The sequence below is a fragment of the Taudactylus pleione genome, unplaced genomic scaffold (genome assembly GCF_031769625.1).
Source record: "Taudactylus pleione unplaced genomic scaffold, aTauple2 ptg000554l, whole genome shotgun sequence".
Taxonomy (NCBI): Eukaryota; Metazoa; Chordata; class Amphibia; order Anura; family Myobatrachidae; genus Taudactylus; species Taudactylus pleione.
In genome coordinates, this window is record NW_028284956.1 from 737,675 (window position 1) to 765,607 (window position 27,933).

General features: G+C 46.2%; 2 protein-coding genes across 3 annotated transcripts in view; one reads left to right on the top strand and one right to left on the bottom strand.

Moving 5' to 3' along the window:
• The window catches only part of MEGF6 (multiple EGF like domains 6), a 433,964-nt gene extending 423,550 nt beyond the window's left edge, over positions 1 to 10,414 (top strand). For both annotated transcript variants that reach the window (XM_088452600.1, XM_088452601.1), the window contains 3 exons: positions 1,876 to 2,004; positions 4,186 to 4,230; positions 6,445 to 10,414. In XM_088452600.1, the coding sequence (XP_088308726.1) occupies positions 1,876 to 2,004; positions 4,186 to 4,230; positions 6,445 to 6,515 (245 nt within the window). In that variant the 3' untranslated portion in view covers positions 6,516 to 10,414. The remainder of the gene's footprint in view (positions 1 to 1,875; positions 2,005 to 4,185; positions 4,231 to 6,444) is intronic.
• Positions 10,415 to 17,773: 7,359 nt separating this feature from the next.
• Positions 17,774 to 27,933, bottom strand: part of ARHGEF16 (Rho guanine nucleotide exchange factor 16) — a 72,991-nt gene continuing 62,831 nt past the window's right edge. Inside the window, exons 10-15 of the mRNA XM_088452602.1 lie at positions 27,597 to 27,689; positions 24,075 to 24,226; positions 21,692 to 21,898; positions 21,098 to 21,174; positions 19,556 to 19,657; positions 17,774 to 19,317 (exon numbers count right to left, since the gene is read on the bottom strand). Coding sequence (XP_088308728.1) covers positions 19,178 to 19,317; positions 19,556 to 19,657; positions 21,098 to 21,174; positions 21,692 to 21,898; positions 24,075 to 24,226; positions 27,597 to 27,689 — 771 coding nt within the window. The 3' untranslated portion in view covers positions 17,774 to 19,177. The remainder of the gene's footprint in view (positions 19,318 to 19,555; positions 19,658 to 21,097; positions 21,175 to 21,691; positions 21,899 to 24,074; positions 24,227 to 27,596; positions 27,690 to 27,933) is intronic.

Below are 27,933 nucleotides of genomic sequence, written 5' to 3' on the forward strand. Positions count from 1 at the left end.
CAGTCAGGTGCATAAATATTGGGACATTGACAGAATTTTTATATTTTGGCCTCTATTCACCACCACCATGGCTTTGAAATGAAACAAACAAGATGTGCTTTAACTGCAGACTTTCAGATTTAATTTGAGGGTAATTACATCCAAATCAGGTGAACGGTGTAGGAATTACAACGGTTTCTATTTGTGCCTCCCACTTTTTAAGGGGCCAAAAGTAATGGGACAAACTAAACAATCCTAAATCTAACTTTCACTTTTTAATACTTTGTTGCAAATCCTTTGCAGGCAATTACAGCCTGAAGTCTAGAATGCATAGACATCACCAGACGCTGGGTTTTATCCCTGGTGATGCTCTGCCAGGCCTCTACTGCAAATGTATTCAGTTCCTGCTTGTCCTTGGGGCATTTTCCATTCAGTTTTGTCTTCATCAAGTGAAATGCATGCTCAATCGGATTCAGGTCAGGGGATTGACTTGGCCATTGCATAACATTCCACTTTTTAGCCTTAAAAAACTCTTTGGTTGCTTTTGCAGTATGCTTCGGGTCATTGTCCATTTGCACTGTGAAGCGCCGTCCAATGAGTTCTGAAGCATTTGACTGAATATGAGCATATAATATTGCCTGAAACACTTTAGAATTCATTCTGCTGCTTTTGTCAGCAGTCACATCATCAATAAATACAAGGGAACCAGTTCCATTGGCAGCCATACATGCCCACGCCATGACACTACCACCACCATGCTTCACTGATGAGGTGGTATGTTTTGGATCATGAGCGGTTCCTTTCCTTCTCCATACTCTTCTCTTCCCATCACTCTGGTACAAGTTGATCTTTGTCTCATCTGTCCATAGGATGTTGTTCCAGAACTGTAATGGCTTTTTTAGATGTTGTTTGGCAAACTCTAATCTGGTCTTCCTGTTTTTGTGGCTCACCAATGGTTTACATCTTGTGGTGAACCCTCTATATTCACTCTCGTGAAGTCTTCTCTTGATTGTTGACTTTGACACATATACACCTACCTCCTGGAGAGTATTCTTGATTTGGCCAACTGTTGTGAAGGGGTTTCTCTTCACCAGGGAAATAATTCTTCTGTCATCCACCACAGTTGTTTTTCGTGGTCTTCCGGGTCTTTTGGTGTTGCTGAGATCTCCGGTGCGTTCTTTCTTTTTAAGAATGTTCCAAACAGTTGGCCACACCTAATGTTTTTGCTATCTCTCTGATGGGTTTGTTTTGATTTTTCAGTCTAATGATGGCTTGCTTCACTGACAGTGACAGCTCTTTGGATCTCATATTGAGAGTCGACAGCAACTGATTCCAAATGCAAATGTCACACCTAGAATCAAATCCAGACCTTTTACCTGCTTAATTGATAATGAAATAACGAGGGAATAGCCCACACCTGTCCATGAAATAGCTTTTGAGATGATAGTCCAATTACTTTTGGCCCCTTAAAAAGTGGGAGGCACATATAGAAACTGTTGTAATTCCTACACCGTTCACCTGATTTGGATGTAATTACCCTCAAATGAAATCTGAAAGTCTGCAGTTAAAGCACATCTTGTTTGTTTCATTTCAAAGCCATTGGGGTGGTGAATAGAGGCCGAAGTGTGAGTGTGTGTGTGTAGATGACTGTAAAATAAATAATAATTTTCTATTACAAAGTGAGAATAAAATAAATCATAGATTTGGGGTTGAAATCCCTTTAAAACGCGGGAATTTCCCATTGTCCTTTCTGGCGCGTCCACTTGAGCGAACCGAGGACAAGTAATTCGCTTTCTGATCGCAACTGCTACAAACTATGCGGAACAACTTGAGTCCTCAGACGTTTATGAGCGTGGTGTTACAGATTACTGAGCGGCGTTTTATCTTCCTCCATAGACTGCCGGATAAATCACTACGGTCCTAACTGCAGCCTCAGCTGTGACTGCGCCTGGAACGCACAGTGCAGCGCGCCGACCGGAAGATGCATCTGCCTGAATGGATTTATAGGACCCACCTGCCAAGAAGGTATTTGGGGAGACATCCCAATGAAGTTAAATACTGTGTACAATATTATTGTCAATGCAAAGTTCTACAGAGCGATATAAACACCGGATATAAATTACCGGCTAAGGGGGTCATTCAGACCCGTTCGCGAGCAAAGGACGCTCGCAAACGGGTCGATGTTCCCCCACTGCGCATATGCACGACGGAGGGAGCTCCGTCGTGCGCATGCGCGAGACCCGGACTGCGACAGCCAAGCCGGGTCTCGCACCAATGGGGCGTGCTGTTGATGTTGATTGACAGCACGCCCCCTTTGGTGGGCGTGCCTGCCAGACGGAGGCGTTCCCATGGGAACGCCTACCGTCTGGAGCCGGCCCCACTGACATCACTAGTGATGTCAGTGGGAGTGATTTTGGCTCTGATAGAGCCAAAATCACTCCTGGGCTTGCGGCAGCGAGACCCTACCGCAGGGTCTCCGCCGCAAGCCCGATGGTCGCGATGGTCAAGACCATCGCGACCATCATCATGGACACTCGCATATGCTGTGGGTGGTCACCCACAGCTATGCGAGCGTCCAAGAGGACGCTCCATTTTCAGGGAGGAGGGCCCTGATTCAGAGCGAGCGCTCTGGTCAGAGCGTTCAGCTCTGAATCAGGCCCTAAGGCTGCAGATTCCAAAGAATGTTCTATGTATTAGTTGCATTTTTTTCCCAGCACGGAGTAGTAGACTTTACCACAAGAGGGAGAGAGAAAACAGAACAATAGCGCGCTCATTAGGGTACTCAGTATGTGTCCTTACAGGAGAGTCTGGTCACACAGTATACTAGTGGGAGAACAGTGTGTTGCAATACACCCTTAGGGACATATTCATTATGTTAATTATCAGGAGACGATAATTAACATACATAATTACTCGCCGTGAGCGCTGGAGCAATTCATCGTTGATCTAGCGCAGAGACGGCTGATCCGAAAATAAATCATCTGTCTCCACTAAGCTTTTTACTGCTACTTTGCACTTACTTTTGTAAAAAATTAAAGATCGGGCCATTCATCATAAAGGTACCGCAGGAGACAGGTATCTCATACTATCACAGATATCTCCTACTTAGCTTTCTATCACGATGTGGCCCACTGTCCCCATACACTACTATGGGGACCTAAATTCATCAAGCTCCGAAAATACAATATTTATTTATTTATTACCAGTTATTTATATAGCGTCCACATATTCTGCAGCGCTTTACAGAGAATATTTGGCCATTCACAACAGTCCCTGCCCCAGTGGAGCTTACAATCTATATTCCCTATCACATGCTCACACACACACTAGGGTTAATTTTTGTTGGGAGCCAATAAACCTACCAGTATATTTTTGGAGTGTGGGAAGAAACCGGAGTACCCGGAGGAAACCCACGCAAGCACATGGAAAATATACAAACTCCACACAGTTAGGGCCGTAGTGGGAATCGAACTCACAACCTCAGTGCTGCAAGGTAGTAAGGCTAACCATTACACTGTCTGTGCTGTCCTAATATTTTTGGAGCTTGAGTGTGGGAACATTTGCCATCTTTAGATGGTATTTGCTCCCACACCCCTCTCTTTCCTTATGGGAAGGAGTCCCGGGGTTTGCGAAGAGCAATCCGATCGGATCCCTACACCCTTGTCTGGCTCCTTCCGCTGGACGCCGGGGCTTTGTGTTAATTTTCACCTACTTTTGTAGAAATTCAATGATGATGAATACGGCCCTTAGCGTGGATTGTTTATTTAATGTGTAGGAAAGTAGCGTTATATATCCACCATCAGATAATAGTCTATCCTGTATAACGCATACTATTGGATGGCATTGGCAGGTACAGTATTAGGAAATCAGAGTTATACAGGAGCAGATGGATTTCAGTCTGTGGGAGCAGGTGCGATAATTACTGACCCAGCAAAATAGACTAACTCTATACATAACCATAACACATGAGTAATGACCGCTACAAGACGTGAGATGTTTCCGGTACATGAGGATCAGGGTTTAGAATCGCTGCCATATACAGTAGGATGGTATAGCAATGGCGGGTACAGTCACAGGCCTGGTAAACTAGAATACAGATCTTAATTTCATGCTGGAGGAATAAAATTAGGTAAAGACTATATGAATTATAAAACACATTTTTGTTGTTAATTGTCCCTTAACTTTTCCCTTTGGATATATTTGCAGGTGGACCCCCTCAACTTATGTCCCCCGAGCTGCAAGCACTTCTAAGTAAGTCACACCGGCTACAGCAGTGACCGTATACATTCTGATTAGTGCCTTACTCTCATCACCGCACAGCTGCTAAGTACTATCCATCTATAGGAAACATACTGGATGCTGTTCCTTAGGGACACTATATACATAGAGTTATTCATTCCAATGCAATGTGTACGGTATGCAGACGGGAAGCCGGCGGACGTAATCCCGACGGCCGGATTCCTGACTGCTGTATCCCGGCGAGGGTTAAATGAAAGGTGTCTACATCTAGACGCCTGTCATTTTACTAACGCCGGGAAACCGGCGCCCAGCATCCCGATCTAAGAGATGCCGGGCGCTGCTGCGGTCAGCCGTGGGGGGTGGGGGGGGGGGGGCGGGAGACAGGGTTAGGCACCCCCTCGGGGGGTTAGGCTAGGAGAAGAGAGGCTTTAGGGTTAGGCAGCCCCGGGGGACTTAGGTTTAGGCGGAGGGGGGATTAGGGTTAGGCACCCCTAAGGAGGGTTAGGGGGGGACGTTAGGTTAGTTAATACTTACCTTGGGACGATCTGGATTTTCAGCCGTTGTCGGGATTTCATACCGGTTCCATGTGTACTAGGCCTTATTCAGCGCTGAACTCATGTGCAGTACGGGTCTTGTGTGAACGTGCGCAGAGCGGCAGCAGACTGTTTGTGATTGACAGTCTTCTGCCATTTGTGGGCTGAAGGGGGCGGCGACAGCCTCCATTTCCCGGCTGAGAGGGGGCAGCGACGGGCTCAGTTTCCGGAAAGGGAAAAGTCTCGGATCTGAATCACCCCCCCACTGTCCCTACTGAGACCCGCTTATTCCTGGCTCCATTCAGGGTAGAAACAGAAGTGGCGGCCTCTTCAGCTGCTCTGATTGGGGGCGGCAGATAAAGACCCAAGGGTTTAAACTAAGATATGCAAAAAAAAAAACGTACTTGTGTGGACATGTTTAAATGTTGACATTCTGACTGCCGACTTTTCCTACTACACCCATTTGTGTTTGTACCTGTCCTGTTGTAGTCTCATCATCTACGTCTGCTGGACGTTTGTTCTCTAAATTCAAATGACAAGAAACATTTGTATATTGATCTATTTATGGCCCCTCGCAAGTTATCCCCTCACAGTGGCATTACCCATCACCACGTATTGCAGCAATACGAAAGGTCTCTCTTGGGCGATTCATAACCATTCTCTTGGTTATGGGACAGTGGCTCAGTTTAGACCCTGTCCCCAATAATAACTAGGGATGCTGTCAGGAAGCCGACAGTCAAAATGCCAACCGCCTGCTTACCGACTGTCAAATCCCGGCAGGGGTCATTATCCCTACGCCAGGAGCCTGACGCCCGGCATACCGAACGAAGGTAAGCCGGGTGCGGACAGCCGCGGGGGGGTAAGGGTTAGGTTAGGGGCTCCCGGGGGGGACTTAGGCAGGAGAATAGGGTTAGTTATACTTACCTTTTTAGCTGTCGGGATCTTCACTGCTGCCGGTCTTCCCACGTCGGGATTTGAACCGCCGGACATAGTTATTGGGATCGGTATGAAATACCGCTGGACCTAAGTGGAATGGCGTCTGTTTATACTACTTGGCGGCACTTTAGTATACACACCTCCAGCATAGTAAATGGGAGCAAAGCTTGAACATGCCATAATCCTGTAATAATGTCTCCTAATAAATAGGCCCCCAATTCTGGATTAGTTACAACTCCCTATTTACAGAGTGGACCCAGCTTATGAGAATACTAATCATTTGGACCTGATTTATGCCAGGACTCCCCTGCACCATGCTGTTACTTCCCCACATGGCGGCACTGCAGGCTTTCCCTCTACCAGTCCCACCCCCAGCCGTGAACCTGTCCTGTCTTCTTGGCGGCAGTTTGAGCCATTGTGGGGATCTCTGACTGCACATGTTGTAGATGGGACAGACCTTATGAAATCGAAAAGGTTAGGGCACTGTGACACCCTTTCCCCTCCACAGGAACCCTACCCTTATATATGCCACAGTGCAACAACCAAACTGCACCAAGGACCGGAACACCGTTCAACCACTGCAAGGCTGTAGCACGCTCCTTAGCCCTTACATACCAAGCGGCAACGGTATACAAAATAACCCCAATCTACTCCTGGGCTAAAACTTTGGCTTGTATTGCCCCACAAATCCAAACAAAATATAGCATTCATTTTATTTTTTTTATTAATTAGAATTGGTTTTTTTTGTGTCTTTCAGGTGTACAACCTAGACCACCATCTAGATCTTCAGTTAGGTATTTAATACATACAAACAAACGCCATCCATAGCCTGTGCCTAGTGTTGCAATTCATTAAAACCAACCATGAAACCACTATTTGACTCTTATGGACACTGTACATTTAAAGTCTGCATAACGGGAGGACATAAAAGTGACAGATATTCTGCATTTAAGGCTTCTGGAACAGAGCCTGACGAATACGCGGAACAGGACAGCCTGAGCGCCTGCCACTGCACTGACCAGGAAGATGGGACCATATTTCACAGTTTGATCTTTCTTCTCTATTTATGGTGTTGTACGAGAGAGGTCCTCGATTTATTAGGAGTCCATGCCATTTTCTATCATTTGTTTTCCTGACCAAAAGACAGAACGCCAGCCATAAATCTGAGGCAGGAACGGTTTGCAGCGAGATGACCTCTCTTGTCACAGCCTGAGGTGCTTGTATAGAAACAGGCCCGGCCTTACATGCTCCTGCACGGAAACGCAACGCCAGCAGCTCATGCCATGTATAAGGTCTTCAACGCTATAGATTCATAGGTGACTGTTACGGAATCCAGCCAATCAGAAGAGAGGAGACATTTTAGCCTCCGTAGGCGTTGAACAATGTTCACGTTCTGTCCTGGTTGTCGTCTTTTATGACTTTTATACTTGCCTGATAAAAAGTAGCCGAAGTATCTATATATGTTGTCGTATTGAGCCTGGAAGGTCTTTGAGGAAATAACCAAAAGGGTCACAGAGTCTCAGACCGTGTGTGGTATCCATGTCTTGTGTCAGATGTTGGGAGAAGGGTCTTTTTTTTAATTTTTATTTCTGCCAATCTTCAAGTATGGCGGGTGAACAAAACCCAATGTCATTGGTCACAACCTTGGGCCCAGGACCCACTGATCACTGGTACTTAGTTAACGTGCGGATAAAAGACAAACACATTTGCCAGATATTCGCTCCATTCCCGCTATTGAAGCTCCCATCTGAAAACAGTAGGATAACTGTATGTGTATATGTCAATTATAAATTGTATTTTCAGTGAGCTTCAACCAACATTGTGGGTTGTAGCGGATTGAAATACAGTCTAATGCTGGGCACACCCTAAACAGATATATCTGCCGATGATGGTTGTTTGTACACACTGTCCGTCCCATCCTCCCAGCCAATACGATATGTCTGTGAATGATATCGTTCAGAGACCTATAGCGGGTGCACACTGGCCGACAGGCAGCAGATATATATTTTTATTAAACATGTTTTTGGTAATACAGGTAATGGAAGCCATCTGGAATGAGAGGTCCATGTAAATTGGAGTAACCATGTCTAAAAGCTAAAATATTTTCACGGTAATGACTACAGAGCCCCTGGCAGTCTCCTCCGTATTAGATGGTCTGTGGTCACTATGAGGGGCATTGCTAAATGCCTAGTGACTGTGCACACAATACAATTACCTAACATGCTGGATGATGAGTTTCTGGAGAAGAGAACTCACCCCTGTACTGTATAATGCCTCACCCATACTACCCAGTGACTAGCAACAGCCTTCACCTAGCCAGGATTTAAGGTAGAGTTTCCCCAAACTCTGCCATTACAGTCCAGGTTTTAAGGAGATCCAAGCTCGAGTCCTGATGGTTAAATCAAATTGACTGAGATACTAATTAAGTCACCTGTGCTCAAACAGATATCCTTAAAGCCCTGACTGTAATGGTGTAGTTTGGGGAAACTCTGATTAAAGGGGTCTAATTATAGGTAGAAGAGAATGAAATCCGTTAAAGACAGGTGTTTTTTCACCGCAGACCAGCCCCGAAGTCGGTGACGGCCTTCACCAGCTGTCAATGGCAATAGCTTCCCCTACTGTATGAAGGATCGGCGCTACAGAAGGTAAAATACGTTACTAATAAAATAAGCCCTTTTTTCGGAGATAGAAGATCTGTTCTATCACTGCACAATTATAAATAGACCCTTTGGTTACATCTACAGATGCCCAATCCCATGTTTTCCCCTCAGAAGGATATTACACACACATGTAATTGTATTACACAACACAAGCAATGCATCAGTAGAATTGTGTCTGCCAGAGACCAAATAGAGGCGTCATGCAGTCTAGCCCCCAAGATGAACTGACCATCTCTCAGACTTACCAAGGCACAATAGCTGTGAATGGACTTTTGCTAAGGGGAAGGAACACTTAATTGTAGGCACTCACTACGTATTGTTTAGGAAAGCGATGAAAATCCTCTTCCCAGGACAGTGTCTCCGATTACAGCTCATCCTTGAGAGATGTGAATAATATATATAGCTATTACTATACCTTTACTGCCAGGTCCAGACCCGGGTGACCAACCGCGCAGCTGTCAGTGTCGTGCAGTGAGGTCAATGGCTGGGGAGGCACACTTGGGGATGGGTCTGAGTGCTGGGAGCCTCTCTCACCCCTTACTCACCGTAACTCTCCCCGCACTACACTAAGCTTCAGTGTCCATTGATGCTGCTGCTGACTGAGCTCCAATCTCTAAACACTGCAGTGCATTTCCTGGTCACATGACACATCCACGGTGTCCATCAGTGCTCAAGACACACACACACACACACCAACACACACACACACCTTGTACTCAGAGGCAAGTCTCTATTAGCTCGCATTCTGTGCAGCTTACTGCCCATGGTGTGGCCCCGCCCCCAGCTCTGCAAGCAGTGTGTGACTATACAGAAGCGAGGCTGAGCTGCTGCTGCCTCCTCTCCCTACAGTCCCAGGGAGCGCCACAAAGCTGGTGAGTGTTAACTATAAAAATTATTACAATACACAAAGAAGATGTTTATAAGTTATAAATATCTTCTTTGTATTCTAATCATATTTATACCAAATCTCAGGAGTATGACAGCGGAGGCTCCACCTACCCTGAATGCACAGCCCTGACAGCTGCTGCCATTGGCTCACACCTGCACGGGTGTAGGCCGCTGGGGAGGGATCTGGAGTAACTAGTAGTGTGTTTATGTGTGAACCAGCATCAGCCCGAGCACCAGCCTATGCAGCTGGGATTTTGGTGCCACTAGTAAAGTAAAAAAAAAATTAAAAGAAGAATTAAAGCCAGTAATCGTTGAGAAAATTATCAGCATCACTGATGCGAAACCCGTTAAATAGACTCTGCCGTGCTAAGGCGTGGCGAGGCTACCACGGGCGTAAACCGGGAAACTTACTGCCAGTTTTGGGCAAAGGGAAATAAAGCTTTATCGCCCACTGACATCTAGGAATATTAAGGCTATTATTCATAAATGTTAAAGGGAAACTAATTCGCTAATGAGACGGGTTATTTGTGAAGATGTTAAAGTGATTTCTAGATAGAATTGTGATTTCTCATACAATACAGGGGGATATGTATTAGGCTGCGATTTAGTTAAACCGGCGCAATCTCTGCAGTCACGCCTGTAGATTTAAAGTGGCATTCATTTAAAAAAGGTAAAACCACGTTGGTTTTGCCCGTCACATTATTGCTGCTTTGCACTGTAGGGGGTCATTAGTTTAGTGATTTGCAGCGGCAGCCTGTTTAGTACATCTGCGGTAAGTATCAGTACATAGTGACCGGTACCGTTACATCTACGCCGACACAACCCCGAGCATATTACTACTATCTGTGCGAGACCACCAAAACAGGACACACGATAAAGTCAGCATTTTGCTAATTCATTTGAAACGGTTTTTAAAAGACTTTTCCCACCGCCTCTTGTTTACATTCAGACCTTTATTCTATACGCTCCTGACAATACTTTGCATTAATAAAGAAAAAGGAAACACTTGATGTATATTTAGGAAATTGTATGTATAAAACATTGTTTAGGTCCACATCAGCCATGGTCCGTAAGTACTGTATGTAGCTATGCCAAGCTCATTACATAATTTATACTTTCTCCACGTGTTTGGAATGAAACCATCTCTTGGAATGCAATGCTATCCTAACAAAGAACCATTTTACGTAACAAAAACAGTGCCGTGTGCTTTTTTATTGCTGCTACACTACAAGCTTCTCCGATGAGTTCTCTGCAGAGGTGTCAATGGATCTGGTGACACCCGGTGCGCACTCAGCAACCCCCCTTGCCCGAAATTGGGTGTGGCCTAACAAAAAGGGCGTGGCCCCGCAGGGAATCCCTATTGCATCACTCTGGGACACTAGTGCCGGCTTCTCCTCTGTGACAGAAGCCGAGTGGTGCAGGATGATGTCACACTGTAGCACCCGCCTCCTCTCACTAAGGAGCAGCGTTTTGGTGTCACCCCCTCTGAGGGGCCCACACCCCTATAGTGACGCCACAGGTTCTCTGGGCAGGGTTGCAATGAGTGGCAGCTCCAGAGGTGGGGCTGTGGTGCAGTCCAATATTCAAATAGGGGAGCCACACCAACTGCCACCCCAAACATCACCAGCTGGGACTCACTGGCAGTTGGTGTGGTTCCCCCGTTTCAATTTTGGACTCTGCTGCAGCCATCACTGGTTGCAATGGTCATATTACCCAGAAAAGGCATAAGCCTAAGGCAATGTGATTCTTGGTAAGCACTGGCAAAGCCCTAGGCATATGCCTGAAGCTGGGTACACATTTGTCGATAGACCATTAGTTCGGACGATATATCGATTGTGCTTTAGTCGGTGTGTACACCCGATATGTCCGCGAGTGACGTCATTCACAGAAATATTTGTTCGGCCCTGCAGCACAGCCGATGTCGATACATTTTTTAATTTTTTTATACAAAGATGCGGCTAGGTCGCAATGCGATGCGACACTTGTATATCTGTGTGTGACCGAGTCTCTGAATCTGCATACGAAGCGCTACGATGCCGCGGCTTTTTCCCACGCCAACTTCTGCATAGTCTCAACAGAGATATACAAGTGTCACATACCGAATCAGCCAGTTTCCTTGTGCCTCCTGCTTGCATTTTCGACAAAAAAAAAAAAAAAAGACACCGGTCGCTAGCAGCGTTGCACGGGACCTGGCGGCTCAATCACGCCGGGCATGTCACGCTGTACGGCGCATTGAGGATAGATGTAAGAGGACACATCTGTAGCTTACCAAAACGGCTGCTCGGTAGGCGTGACGGGTTGGTCAGCCACTGGGTTGGGTAAGTGTGTACCCAGCAAAAGACTAATACCCAGGATAGGATGGCTCAGCGGACGTCCGCTATCAGCAGCGGTGCTACAGTTAGTGGGTTTTTTCGGCATCGACCCAATTCAAAAGAAAGCACAGACTACAGCCATTGCTGGGAGAGGCCACATTCTCCTGGCAGCTCCTCTGGGGGGCCCTATACCACATCAGCACAAAGGAGACAGACTGAGGAGCCAGCAGCAGACCACATGAACTCCCCTAGCCCCCAGAGACCACATCAGCACCAGCTGCTAGTGAGGAAATGAGGGGGGGGGGTTGGGGGCAGCAAATCGTGGTGTATTCATGTGATCTGGGAGCAGTAATACGTGGCATTATCTTGTGAACAGGAAGCATCAAATATTGGCTCTATAAAAAGGTAAAACACTAAAAGGGGTACCAGGGAAAATCTTGCCTAGGGCATGAAATTGGTCAGGGCTGGTTCTGGGCACTGAATAAATGCATACTCGCAGGAGCAGCACAGAGAGGAGATGCAGATGACCACTCCAGAGGCGGGGCTGGGCTCTTCACGTCATATTGGCCCCGCCCCTCCTCACTAACCCTCTATTCCAAGTATAATCTCCCATACTGCCCACTGTACTACGAGGTGGGCGGGATTCGAGAGATCCATCCGCTCTTGCAGGGGCGGGGTGGGCGGGGGGGGGGGCGTAGGACCACCTGAAAAATCGTGAGTCTTCCGGACGTTCCGGGAGTGTAGGTAGGCATGAGTAAATGGCATCAGCAAGCTAACTAGAACCGTGGCAGAAGTGGGTTTATAAAGCAGAATTGTGGGTCAAAGACAATTCTCCCAGTAATCCCCTCTATACCCAACTAATACCCCTTTCACACAGAAAAGCAAATTAGCAGGTCAAGCATTTGGACCTGGTAATTTGAGGATCATCCCGGGTCAAGATTCCCTGCTGCTTTTTACCATGGTCAAAGTCCTGGAAATTGCGACCTGGGTTGACCCCTTCACACATAAGAAATACCCAGGTTGATCCGCAAATTATCGTGTCCAAATGGCCCGGTAATTTGACTTTCTGTGAGAAGGGGGGGGGTGTCACCATGCCCGGGATCGCTGCACTTATAATATAAGGCACTCGCCAGTGCAGATACTTTCCTCAGCCAAGCAGCCAGGAGAGGTTTGCACTGAGTGCTCTGCGCTATGGAACGTGAGTGTGTCCTGAGCGTGCCATACATAGTGCACTATTTACTTAGGGAATATGTGAGAGAGGAAGTCTTTATTACACTGCATGAGAGATTGCATAGCGTGCACACTAGTTACAGGGAACCGTATAGTCTTACATATAGGACTGCACACTGCTCTATTCTAGTCACTAATATGAAATGTAAAGTCCTGATAGAGCTGATACAATAAAATGCAGAGCCTGTATCCTGGTGACCACAGTACAAATGCAGAGTCTGTATCCTGGCGACCACAGTACTAATGCAGAGCCTGTATCCTGGCGACCACAGTACAAATGCAGAGCCTGTATCCTGGCGACCACAGTACTAATGCAAAGCCTGTATCCTGGCGACCACAGTACAACTGCAGAGCCTGTATCCTGGCGACCACAGTACAAATGCAGAACCTGTATCCTGGCGACCACAGTACAAATGCAGAGCCTGTATCCTGGTGACCACAGTACAACTGCAGAGCCTGTATCCTGGCGACCACAGTACAAATGCAGAACCTGTAACCTGGCGACCACAGTACTAATGCAAAGCCTGTATCCTGGCGACCACAGTACAAATGCAGAGCCTGTATCCTGGTGACCACAGTATGAACGCAGAGCCTGTATCCTGGTGACCACAGTACTAATGCAGAGCCTGTATCCTGGCGACCACAGTACAAATGCAGAGCCTGTATCCTGGCGACCACAGTACTAATGCAGAGCCTGTATCCTGGCGACCACAGTACTAATGCAAAGCCTGTATCCTGGCGACCACAGTACTAATGCAAAGCCTGTATCCTGGCGACCACAGTACAACTGCAGAGCCTGTATCCTGGTGACCACAGTACTAATGCAGAGCCTGTATCCTGGGGACCACAGTACTAATGCAGAGCCTGCAGGGAACGGTTTAGTACATATGAAGGGTGGGTGGGATAAAAAATCTAAAACATGTTTGCACTGAAGATAGGACTGTTACTGATAGCCACAGGTAACCTCCTGCATAGGAGAGGACACACAACGGGGCGGTTTCTTCAATACCAGATCTCAGGTTTAGCCAACATGATGACCTGGACTGTCTTCTCCAGCTCTTATACAATGCACTACCCATATTATGGTGCAGAGCCCAGTGGAGAGTCCATATACTGGAAAGTACAGCACAAAGCAGAGAGCCGAGTCTAGTAACTATAGCACAAATCAGAGCCAATATTCTGTGGCTATAGCCCAATGTAGAGTATATACTGTATAAATATAGCGCCATAGGTGCAGATATTTTAAAATAGTTTCCAGGGACATTAGCTGGTACATTATGCACATTATGGCTTTGTTAGCCCTAACTACAAGCCCCATCGCGACGAGATTTCTCAATTTGATTATAAATTATTTTTTTTTAAAGATTTAAAATGCAGGTAAAAAGTATCAACTTATTAATAACACAGCCAAGAACATTAGAAGATTCAGTCAATACTTAAAAATAGGGACTTTGCTATAATACATATCTGAGTTACAGACACTCACCGATTTCTGCTCCGCCCCTTATCATCCGATTGGCTGAACTTGCTCGGTCTTGGTGTAAATGGCAGTTAGCGGCCTATGCAGAACCAAATCCTGGACAAACCCGAGAGCATCCAAATACCAGACAGGGGGCAACATGATCCCACTGCACATAAAGAGAAAATATTGGAGACACTTATAACTTGTACTTCTAGGTAATAAATATACACACTACTTCAATAGACCTAAACTAGCCTTGATAGTTGTTCACCTGAGTAAACTCTGTGCATTGGCTGATACTTTACCTAAATGTGGTTGGAAACAAAAGCTGTAACTACAAATGATTTCATCTATTATAAATAAAATATAATATGTAGATATTGACTAAGCCTATCCCAGGCTCAGGTAAACTGTGAATATTCAGCTGTTGAGGAACTGCAAGTCCCAGCATGCCCTTCCAGCCTCTGATTTGCTTAGGATAATAAATATTATCCCAAAATTCTAAGCTTGAAAAATCTTCTACTATACGACGAAAAGCTAAAAACAAGCGTATTACAGACTAGTAACATGCTCTAAAACGGGCCTGGCTAATCTGTGGCTCTCCAGCTGTTGTGAAACTGCAAGTCCCAACATACCATCCCATCGATCAGCTGGTAAGGCATACTGGGACACGTAGTTTCTCTACAGCTGGAGAGCCACAGGTTGGCCAGGTCTGCTCCAAAGTGGTTCTGCTAAACATCTGCTTCCCTGCCCACGTTTTACCAACAGAACTCGGATGTAAGTGTTCCCAGTCCTATTCCAGCCACACCAGCAGCAGAGGTTATGGGCGTCCTCATCACAGCACTAGTCATATATAAACTATATGTGCCGCAGACAACTACATATACAAATGTAGTGCAGCACAGGATCCCAGGGAATGACGCAAAATCCGAATTTGAAGATACAGCCAGAACCGCAGCAGAAATGCGTAACGTACTGTATATATAGGTTGATAATAAGTCAGCTTGTATTCTAGCTTCAGTCATCCTATCATTATACAGAACTCACAGTTTACAACTTAAGCTAGTGCGACAGCGGTGGATTTTCCCAGCAGCATCCTATTGGTCCCCCAGTGATATACAGCAGTGATGGGAAATCTACGCGTCTCCATCACACAGGAAATAGAACAAAGAAAATAGAACTAGGAAAGTGGAACTAACTTGCACCTTATTCATTATGTCTCAAATCATCCTGTCATTCCCTAGGCCCATCAATGGGTTCCACTGGTGGGAACCGGAACTCTACGGACACCACTCCACCACCGTCCGAGCAAGGGTCTCATCAACCTCATATAGTCACACTGAATGGTAGCTCTTCTGTCCAGACTGGCTTTCCTCTCTGGTACCGCAGCACGATGTGAGGTTTCATTATCAAGGGCATCATGATTTCTCCACTTCGGATCCTGGCTTCCTGTATGGGCACCTTCTTAGTAGATGGGAGACCTCAAAATGTCCTGATAACCTGCAGAAGACACGTTATTAGTACTCAAAAAACTTGGTGATAACTCTTTACAGACTTTCACCCAAACAATAAGCTTTCCTGTGTGTTGGGGGACCACTAGTCCTGCTCAGCTTTCTAAGCAACAACAACGTTTTGTGCACCCTGTTATTTGCAACATACATACATACCGTATCTTGTTCATGTGTGTGTTTTTTGCGCTCACAACTGCACCTGTTAACCTACCTGATAACGGTCCACATCAGATGACCATTCCCTATTGTTGTCACTGCCAGGCTGCAGACGCTGGGGTATTTATCGGCTGTGATATCGCTGCTTGAGCTGCCATCTTTATGGGTTAACCCTGTAACTGGTCTTACCTGGTACTGCTGAGAGTAGCGCCATGCATACAGTCACCAACTGCGGCTGACCTGTTCCTTATACAGCAATGGTCACCATTACCGGCAAAGTGAGGACTCGGTCCAGCCACATTCCGCTCATACAGGGGTCTATTTACTAAACCCTGGATGGAGATAAAATGAATGGAGGTAATGTGCCAGCCAGTCAGCTCCTGTCATTTTTCAAACACAGTCTGTAACATGGCAGTTAGGAGCTGATTGGCTGGTACCTTATCACCATTCAGTTTATCTACATCCAAGGCTTAGTAAATAGACCTCACAGTAACTTCCGGACCCTGTCCACAATCAGGACATTTTCTGTACCTGTCCCATATATGCTGTGACTAACATTGACAGAATGGGCACCAAAGAGACCAGATCCTGATCTACAGTACACCGGATGAACCCCTTGGTGTAATGATTAATAAAAATACTCCTCACAAAAACAACAATATAATAGTAACATGGATAAACAAGACCCCATTGAACATGAATATAGTATTAATAGATTACATCATCCCAAGACATTTCAAACATGTTCAACCTCCTCTGCTTCACTTTCCTGGAATCCATCCCAGTGAGACCAGTTACAAAACTGAGTTAATGCTGCCACCTTGTGTATACATGTAGGTAATACAGTTTAACCTCAATATAAAAAAAAAAAAAAATACAAGCAGTCTTAGAAGATCCAATTCGGGATAGCTTCAGTGCCTTGCACAATGTATTTGCTCTCCAAAGACTTTATTTTTAACAAGTTAATTAAGTAATGATAAATGATAGTGCTGTAAGTGTTGGTGTACAAGTCTGTACCTGCTGAACATGGAACTGTGTTTAATTGTGTTGCAGGACATCAGCCTGTTATACTGGGCAAAGGGCTATATAGTATAAACATGAAGCTGTTTCACATGCAGGTCAATTAGGCCACAGCACACGTTACTTTTCTGACTTACCATACCACAGTACACAACAATGTACTGCATCTTTCCTCGCAGCAGACCAGGTATTGTGTTCTGCGCTGCGCCATGCTACATGTACCCTTTACTTGCACCAGACGAGGTATCGCGTTCTGCGGTGTGCCATGCTACATGTACCCTTAACTTGCACCAGACGAGGTACCGCGTTCTGCGGTGTGCCATGCTACATGCACCCCGTGGCCAGACCCAGTAATGAACACGGGTGCCATCTTTATAGAAGATGAGGGGGTGTGGGCATTCCATCTTGGGGTGTTTTTTTTCACTTCCCTAATATTCCTGGCCCCTCGCCACCGCAGCACCTCAGATTGTTGTAGCTGAGGCTATAGAGAACAAATCGGCTTGGACAATATCAATTTTGAAGGTGGATTCTCCCTGGAAAGCAAAATTGTTTTGTGTATTGATATTGAAAATATAAAGCTAAAATCCTGGTTTACGTAACAGGACAGGCCGGGAGAACGGTATCCGCCATCCTGGTTAACGCAACGACTGTTTCTTCGGTGACATTTTTTTCATTTCACGAGAACACGAATTCCACTCAGCCAACTGACTTTCATGTAAAATCCCCTGCTGGGCACTTGGCCCATTTTTAGAGTGATCATTATGGGCACCCTGAGTTTGGAGAGGCCATACGCTAATATGCAGTGCCATTTCCAGAAATGAAAGCACCCCCTTACAAATATGTTTGTAGTGTTTATTGAGAAGATTTTCCAAGCTACAAATATATATATATATATTTAGGTGAATATATTTAAAAAATTTCTTTAACTGGGCATATACAAAATAAACAAACATCGGGAGCGAGTACTTATACTAACATGACATATACACACATACATATTCAGTCTCATAGTAAGAAAAAACAATCCCTGGAACTATTCTGCTACTGTTAGGAGGAGTGGACTACAGCTTGAAATGTGTCAGGAAAAGGGGACTAACAAAATCCTAACAAAACTAATTAAAATTAATAAGCTGCAGGAAATGCAACGTTTGGCAACAGGGCGGATTATATATATATATATATATATATATATATATATATATAGACTAGGCAAACTAAAGGGGGAGATCTATCAAGCCTTGGAGAGAGATAGGGTGGAGCAGTTGCACGATTGCAACCAATCAGCTTCTGTCATTTCTGTGCTGGATAAAGATCAGTTCAAAGCGGATTAATTGGCTCTTCTCCACTTTATCCAAGGCTTGATACATATCCCCCTAAGGTGTGCCATAAAAACACTTCCCAGCTCTTCAGTGAGCCCAATTTCCCACTTTGTAATGGATCAGGTTTTGGTCCTCTATAGTGCTAGAGAAACATTACTGCGCCCCCAATACTGTGAAGCTGTATGAAGGAGTGTTCCGCTATGGCCCTGCCACATACAATAAGACTTATGGATAAATGTGCTATTTAGGTTACACAACTGGGTAGGTCTTGGGTAAGTGTGTAGGAGTGGGTGGTGGTGGTGGGGGGGGGGGGGCGGTCATCTCATCGGTAAGGCACCCGTATACGGAATCTGCATCTCTTAGCACATCCACCCCAGGAAGTCTATATAAAAATATGTATCTGTATAAAAACCATGGCACGTCACTCATTAATACTCTATATTTAGATAAGGTGTGATTGTTGTTTTTAATTTGAAACTAAAAAAAAAGAAAAAGAAAAATTAATTTTTTTGTTTTTTTGAAGGGAAGGAAACCTTATTTACAAAGAAAAAAGATAACCCCCATATACCATTTACATATATTAAACGTTGTCAAAGCGAATCTGCATTCCAATAAAAGTACTAAGAAAAAAAAAAAAAAAAGAAAAAAGACTAATAGTTTAAGGTGTAATCACCATCGCAAATCACATAAAAAAAAAAAAAAAAATAGCATATTATCAAAAGCAGGTGAAATGAAAATGTGTCCAGGAGAGGCGGGAGGACGGTGAATGCAGAAGACCGCATTCATCGTCCATTAGGAAAGAATAACGTATAAGGCTGGCAGGAATCGTCACATGGGAAATGTTCTGAAAACTAGGCGAGGTCGCCGATAGGGCAGTGTATGGGATCCCGGAGTGTCCGTGTGTTACAGCATAAAACCCGTCCTAAGTTCATCTATACGTCTGTTTCGACCCTCAGTCTCTCCATCCGTTTGACGTTACGTTCCACCGCTGTCTGATTAGTGATTTCTTTGGCGCAAGTCTGAGGGAACCACCCACTTTCTCCATCTCGTAGCCGCTCGCCCTCGTACCAGCCTGGGGTTCAAAGGAAGCAAATCAGCAAAAATGGAAATAGAGACACAGACAAGTCACAAGAAGGAAGATCCAAGAGGTTTGCTCGACTACAATACAATGTCCTATACATAGTATTCCACATAAGAGTGGGGTGATGAGGACTTTAGCCCATGGAAACGGGTATCAAGGGATAATAAAGCTATATATTGAAGCATGCAGGTTTTTATCATTATTTTATTAACAATTAGAAATATGTTACCGTCTTCTTCTTGGAGGACCAAAACCACATCGGCTTGCTGCAGTGAGACCTCGTCAGCTTGTTTGGCCATATAAGCTTTCGTTATCTCTACCTGACGCAATCCTGGAATAGAAGACAGGACGCTCGCTCATTACACAGTTTATCCACAATCTCCCCATCCTGAGGTCAGAACCTCGATTACTTTCCCAATTTAATCAAATTCTCAATCATCAATGCTTAATCCTCCACAGGACAGTGCTTGCTCTACTACAGAGATATTGGGCTGTAACATGTGAAATTCAAATGTGACCGAAGTGGACTGTAGTGTGGTTGGGGCAAACCGAGCGTGTGGTCAAATGGGATAAGTGATGTGGCCAAGTTTTAACACCGTTATGGGCAGTTATTCAATGGAAACAGCCCCGCACACTGCCATATGGGAACAGCTAGCCTCTCACTCCACACACTGCCATATGGGAACAGCTAGCCTCCCTCACGCCGCACACTGCCATATGGGAACAGCTAGCCTCTCACTCCACACACTACCATATGGGAACAGCTAGCCTCCCTCACTCCACACACTGCCATAGGGGAATAGCTAGTCTCCCTCACTCCTCACACTGCCATATGGGAATAGCTAGTCTCCCTCACTCCTCTCACTGCCATATGGGAACAGCTAGTCTCCCTCACTCCTCACACTGCCATATGGGAACAGCTAGCCTCCCACACCCCGCACACTGCCATATGGGAACAGCTAGCCTCCCTCACTCCTCACACTGCCATATGGGAACAGCTAGTCTCCCTCACTCCGCACACTGCCATATGGGAACAGCTAGCCTCCCTCACTCCGCACACTGCCATATGGGAACAGCTAGCCTCCCTCACTCCGCACACTGCCATATGGGAACAGCTAGCCTCCCTAACCCCGCACACTGGCATATGGGAACAGCTAGCCTCCCTCACTCCCATAGGGGAACAGCTAGCCTCCCTCACCCCGCACACTGCCATATGGGAACAGCTAGCCTCCCTCACTCCGCACACTGCCATATGGGAACAGCTAGTCTCCCTCACTCCGCACACTGCCATATGGGAACAGCTAGCCTCCCTCACTCCGCACACTGCCATATGGGAACAGCTAGCCTCCCTAACCCCGCACACTGGCATATGGGAACAGCTAGCCTCCCTCACTCCCATAGGGGAACAGCTAGCCTCCCTCACTCCGCACACTGCCATATGGGAACAGCTAGCCTCCCTCACTCCGCACACTGCCATATGGGAACAGCTAGCCTCCCTCACTCCCATATGGGAACGTAACTGTAAGTCTGAGTACAGGATGGAGAAGGTGATTTTTTCTTTTTTCTTAGCAGATTCACAAATGTTTGACAAACGTCTCTGCAGCATGTTTCAGTAAATAACCCTGATTTTTTTTTTTTATTGTTTTAATGTAATTATAAAATAACTATTAACAACTATAGATTGATTGAGTTGTGACATGTAGATGAAGAACCTTTGGGTTAGGCTATTATAATGGTGCAATACACATTAAGCTCCATGTTCTATTCTTACCTATGGTCTTGGATTTGCTATATCGCTTATTTTCTTCTTTCATCTCCAGCGCTGTAACCCACCTCGCCCTGTCACTCCTGCGCACAATGAGAGACCAGTATAAATACAAAGATGGCAACCCAGGCAGAGGCCAATGGCTAGCAGCGTTAGAGAGCGCAGAGGGTCACATGTTTGTGGTCCTCGCACTGCCCTAATTACAGCCCTGATATAACCACAGAGCATTCAGGGTAGAAACTATTTTATAATCAATTCTTCTATAGGCGAGAACCTTTGGGTCACCATATGGATGTATACTATGTATTTAGATTTACATGTGGTTTGTGGTGTGCACTTCTGCAGGTCACGTGCTTTTGTTGTATTTAAACAAGTATTAACTTTATATTATACAATGTCTCAGTCTTTATTACATTCCTGTAATACATGCATCATTTGTGCGTGACACGTGTGTTTTGCACTCCTTCCAGTCAACTTTAAAACTTATCATTTCCCATAAGTGAAGACTGTAACTAGCATTGATGTGAAAAGGATTGTGAAGGAGCCCTGAAGAGGCGTTTGTGTTTGTGTATTACTCCGAGGCCCTCCGGAAGCACTTACAGGGCATCGGCTGCCAGGACAATCTGCTCCTGTCGCCCTTCGCTGTTTTTTCTCATTGCGATCTGGAACAGGAACGGCCCTGTGGGACTGCGGTTGCCGAGGGTCCCGGACTTTACAGCGGGAGAGATCTGGGTCTCTCCATTGTCAATCTTGTTGACTGCAAACTGATCCGTCTTCACGTAATCGGTCACCACATAGCTGTCCTCACTGGCAATTAAAGAACATGAAGTCAGTCATACACAACACACATTAATCCTATATATTGCCCGACGCCTCAGTGATATCATCGGTTCCTAGAGAATAGACTATCTGCGAGTATTGACACAGTGGACAAAATGGCTGTGCAGAAAATGGGTTACGTTACATCAATTCCGATTTTTTCCAGGACTGTCCAATTTTTTTCCATCAAAAATCTCCAATATCTCAGATTACTTACAGATGTGTCCTGCTACATCTTTGCTTATAGCGCAGTATTCTGACCTCCCTGCCGCGACATGCCAGTACGCATTATGTCAGATACTGTTCGTTGTCGTGGCTGTATGCCACGAAAGACAACATGCCATGCAGTACACAATTTAACCACTGGGTGGCGAATGCTCCATGGATAAAAACTACAGTAAAGAATACATTTCTGTAGCAGTACACGGTAATCTGCGAGAGGCCGGCCAATCACGTACAGGCAGTGTAAACAGTCACTCCTCGTGCTTGAAATGATCACTGTGTGTCAAGACCACAGTAAACCACTATAGACATTACCGCATATTGTACTCACTGTATTACCAGCCATCCGTACTGTATACTGTCACTACATGGTGTAAAGATGCCTAGTCATAAAGACAGAACATTTCAGGTTCAATACTTTTAAAGTACTCTGCTCAACTTTATGCATTGCTCCGCACTTTCCTCATCCCTTCATATTAGGACACCCAGATTCATGACACTATAAACCACTACTGACATTGTACACATTCCCTGCTGTATGGTCGCACAAGTCACATCACATACACGACAGGTGCGGGTCTCGATATGGCTGGCGTGTGTGGATGAGTGGTTAAGATGAGCGCCTTGCAGAGTGGGTGTCCCAGCGTCCTGTATATATTTTTATAAATGACAGAACTCGCACACCAAGTGAATTCCTTTTAGTCCTGTAGTGAAGATTTATAAAAAAAATAAAAAAAAATGAAAGAAAATATTGATGTCCAAAATGCCAATGTTCCCTCCCGGGTCTCGAACCCGGGACGGCCACTCTGTAAGGCGCTCACCTTAACCACTCGCTCATACACTCTAGCCATATCGAGAGCCACAGCTGTTGTGCATGTGACATGTGCAACTTTACAAGCGGGAATGTGTACAATACTGTATAATGTGTACAATACTGTATAATGTCAATAGCGGCGTAGCGTAAAATGCAGCTGGGTGGCATACAGTGGTATAGAAATGCCAGGTGGTGGGAAGCTGAGAGCTATGTATGGAGTTCAGTAGAGTTCCGTAAAAATATCGAACTTCAATTGCTCCGTCTCTATGTAATGCTGGGTCTGCGTCTTCTGACCAACACAGATACCTGTATGTATTTTTCGAAATGACAGAACTCGCACATCAAGTGATTTATTTTTAATCCTGTAGTGAAGATTCAAAAGATAAAAAAGAAATAGAAACAAGATACAGATGTCCATTGTTCATTCATGACAAAGCACAGTCCAGTACTACTGTATAATGTAATGAAAGACAGGTTCCGTCAGCCAATCAGCAGACAGCACTACGAAATCTTTGTTGGCTATTTGACGCATGCTCTGTGCAGTTTAAGTAAGGCGACATCTGGTGGACAGAAAGTTGTATTACACACTCTGGCTTTTCCAGCGCTTCAGTACGTTACGTTGCACCTTATTGCAGCATGCTGCGAGATACATCTCCACGGCATGGCGCACTACATGGCGTATGGAGCAGGACACATCTGTATTCACAGAAAACAACAAGGCATGAGCTAATATGTTCTTAAAATATTTGGGACTATTTACTAAGCCTTGGATGGAGATAAAGAGAGCAGAGATAAAGTACCAGCCAATCAGCTCCTAACTGCCATGTCACAGGAAAAATGACAGTTAGGTGCTGGGTAGCTGGAACTTTATCTCCGTTCACTGTATCTCCATACAAGGCTTAGTGAATAGACCCCTAAATGAAGTATAGGGTGTATTTTATGGCCTCAGCAAACTTCAGGTCACAAATCGTGTCCCGGGTTTTCGTTTTCATTCTGAACGTGATGGAAGCCCTGCGTGACGGCAATTTTCATGTACTAAAGAATTTTTTTAAAAAGTGGAGAGGAATCAAAAACCATATCGTATGGACATACAGCAGGCATTACTCTATGTAATTATATCACGGATACCTTTTCTTTTTAGTAATTATGAGAACATCGTTGAAGAGAAAGACATAGCAGGAAGGTCTTCCGAAGCCTTTGCGGAAAATTCCGGATTCTTCCACAAGTGCGAGCTCTCCGCGTTTCAGCAGCCAGCGGGAGGCGGAGATCAGAGGGAAGGGCTGTGGGGGGGGGAGGAGAAGACGTCAGTGGTGGAAATCCCTTTGCTGGGAGACCCAGGTAGAGAGCACTGCAGCAGTCCGAGCATGACGATACCAATAGGAATGGGATTGTAATGCCGGCAGCTGTTTAAACGCCAGTTGAAATCCCGACACTGCGAGCCCGACAGGAGGAAATCTCGGTAGCGTGAGGTAAGTACCCTAATCCTCCTCCCCCTAACCCTCCTTTAGGGATACCTAACCCTAACCTCCCTCCCTAGTGCCTAACCCCCCTCCCCGCACCCTAAACCTAACCCTCCCAGGGGGGGTGCCTAACCCTACCCTCCCTTCCCCTAGCCTAACCCTCCCAGGGGGGTGCCTAACCCTAAGTCCCCCCTGGGGTGCCCTAAACCTACCCCCCCTCCCGTGGCTATCAGGATTATGACAGGCGATGGTATCTCGACGCCTGTCATAAATCCCTAGCCGGCATTCTTCCGTCAGGATACCTACTAATACATGTATGACTGAAGACAGATCCTCTGAGGGAATTACGTGCCCCAGGCTGTGATCCTCTGAGGGAATTACGTGCCCCAGGCTGTGATCCTCTGAGGGAATTACGTGCCCCAGGCTGGGATCCTCAGATGAAAGTGATTCAGGCTGTGAGCCTCAAATGAAAGAATGAGGATTTGATCATAGTTGACACCTAGGACATCTCATCAAGCCTTCTAAAGAGTGGGCAAGTAGAAGTTGCCCATAGCAACCAATTAGCTTCTACCTATCATTTTACAGAATGTACTTGATAAATGCTAACTAGGAGACTTGATAAATCTCCGCCCTGATGTTCAACTGTCAGAGCCGCAATCCAGGTCAGCACCAAGATTCTGCACATGGTCAGTGTATTGCAACTCTGGACCCCCAAGTGTAAGTCCTGTTGTTTGGCTAAGCTGCAGTCTTGTCCTTTGCTGGGGATCTCATATCCTAAAGTATCTCTGTTTTATCCGGATTCAGTCATAGCCAACTAGCATCATCCTTTCCTGGGGCTCAGCTACACAGCCATTTAAGATTAATATTGGCTACTCAGTACCTGGAGCAAAGGACGGGTACAGCTGTGTATCATCTGCATACCAGTGGTACACCAAAGCCATGGCATCTGATTATTTCACCCAGTGAGAACCTGTATACTGCAAATAATAGCATGCGAGATAGGATGGGACCCTGGGGAACACGGCATGTAAGTGGCACTGGTTACGATGAGTATGCTCCTAAAGACATTCTGTGACCTGCTGGTGATCTATGTAATCGGATACTTATTAAATAAGTTTTCATGATTGTGCTGTGGGATAGTAAGGGAGTTTTCGGCTGTTGATAATAGTTGTGACCGAGAGGTCCCGCAGGCTTCTCTGAGCTCAGGTGCAAAGATTCACATGTCCCTGGGCCCTGCGGGATGTAGTAGGCGTTTGCGGGATGCCGACCGTCTGAGTACCAGCACCGAAATACTGACAGGTCGGGATCCTGGCACCAGTATCCCGGAGGTAAGTATCGGTGTGTTAGGGTTAGGCACTAGGGGGAGGGTTAGGCACTGGTGAGGGAGGGTTAGGATTAGGGTGCAGGGAGGGGGAGGTTAGGTTTAGCCACTATGGGGAGGTTAGGTTTAGGGTGCGGGGGAGGGAGGGCTAGGGTTAGGCACCCCCAGGGGGGACTTAGGGTTAGGCACCCCTCTGGGGGACTTAGGTTAGGCAGCGGGAAAGGGGGGGTTAGGGATAGGCATTATGGGGGGAGGTTAGGGTTAGGAACTGGGGAGGGAGGGTTAGGGTAGAGGTTAGGAATACACTTCCTGTCTTCCTATGGGTGTCAGGATTCTGGCTGTCGGTATTCTGACCAGCAGCATCCCAACAGCTGGGATTTCATACCCAACCCGTCCCCAGCTTGGCTGGATGATGGATGGTGACAACCTAGTGCCAGCCAAATGGTTCTAGGCCTTACTGGGCAGACCCCAAGCAATAGGAGGTGGTAAATGTGGGATCTGCATTTACCATCAGTGTTTCGAACTTTGTTTTTCTTACAGCACCATTTAAATTATATTTTTATCCACAAAACAAAAATTTAAAAAAAGTTATGCAATAAAAAAGGCAAAAAATGTAAAATGCGTCTGAACCAACTAATCCCTTTGTAAAAGGGGAGAGTCAGGTATCTCTGTGAATGTGGGATGTAATAGTAACAGGTGAGTCCATTACTACGGCAGGAAATCCAGTTTCTCATTGAAATCTATCAGCGCTGGGCATGTGTGAGACCTATCAGCGCTGGGCATGTGTGAGACCTATCAGCGCTGGGCATGTGTGAGACCTATCAGCGCTGGGCATGTGTGAGACCTATCAGCGCTGGGCATGTGTGAGACCTATCAGCGCTGGGCATGTGTGAGACCTATCAGCGCTGGGCATGTGTGAGACCTATCAGCGCTGGGCATGTGTGAGACCTATCAGCGCTGGGCATGTGTGAGACCTATCAGCGCTGGGCATGTGTGAGACCTATCAGCGCTGGGCATGTGTGAGACCTATCAGCGCTGGGCATGTGTGAGACCTATCAGCGCTGGGCATGTGTGAGACCTATCAGCGCTGGGCATGTGTGAGACCTATCAGCGCTGGGCATGTGTGAGACCTATCAGCGCTGGGCATGTGTGAGACCTATCAGCGCTGGGCATGTGTGAGACCTATCAGCGCTGGGCATGTGTGAGACCTATCAGCGCTGGGCATGTGTGAGACCTATCAGCGCTGGGCATGTGTGAGACCTATCAGCGCTGGGCATGTGTGAGACCTATCAGCGCTGGGCATGTGTGAGACCTATCAGCGCTGGGCATGTGTGAGACCTATCAGCGCTGGGCATGTGTGAGACCTATCAGCGCTGGGCATGTGTGAGACCTATCAGCGCTGGGCATGTGTGAGACCTATCAGCGCTGGGCATGTGTGAGACCTATCAGCGCTGGGCATGTGTGAGACCTATCAGCGCTGGGCATGTGTGAGACCTATCAGCGCTGGGCATGTGTGAGACCTATCAGCGCTGGGCATGTGTGAGATCTATCAGCGCTGGGCATGTGTGAGATCTATCAGCGCTGGGCATGTGTGAGATCTATCAGCGCTGGGCATGTGTGAGACCTATCAGCGCTGGGCATGTGTGAGACCTAACAGCGCTGGGCATGTGTGAGATCTATCAGCGCTGGGCATGTGTGAGATCTATCAGCGCTGGGCATGTGTGAGACCAGTCAGTGTCTTTTTGTGTCTCCCTTGGTTCAAATAAACCAAGAAAATCAAAAATCGGGGTACACAGGGAATTCTGTGCTGTTAAATGATGGAGTGTTAATCAGATCTCCCCTATAGGAGTTACTATAACAATGGATTACCTTGATTTTCCCAAATTCGAGCTGGGTCTGTAGGGTGTACATCTGCTCCGTCCTCTCCATCTTCCGGGCTCCCTCATTGCACTGTTTTACCAACTGATAACGGAAGCAGCGCAAAGTAAAAACATACAAAAATAAAGTTACCAAACCTATTATCTCACCACAATAGGCCAGCGCCACATACGCAGGTACGCAGGGACAAAGGCCAGCGCCACATACACAGGGACAAAGGCCAGCATCACATACACAGAGACAAAGGCCAGCGTCACATACACAGAGACAAAGGCCAGCGTCACATACACAGGGACAAAGGCCGGCGTCACATACAGGGACAAAGGCC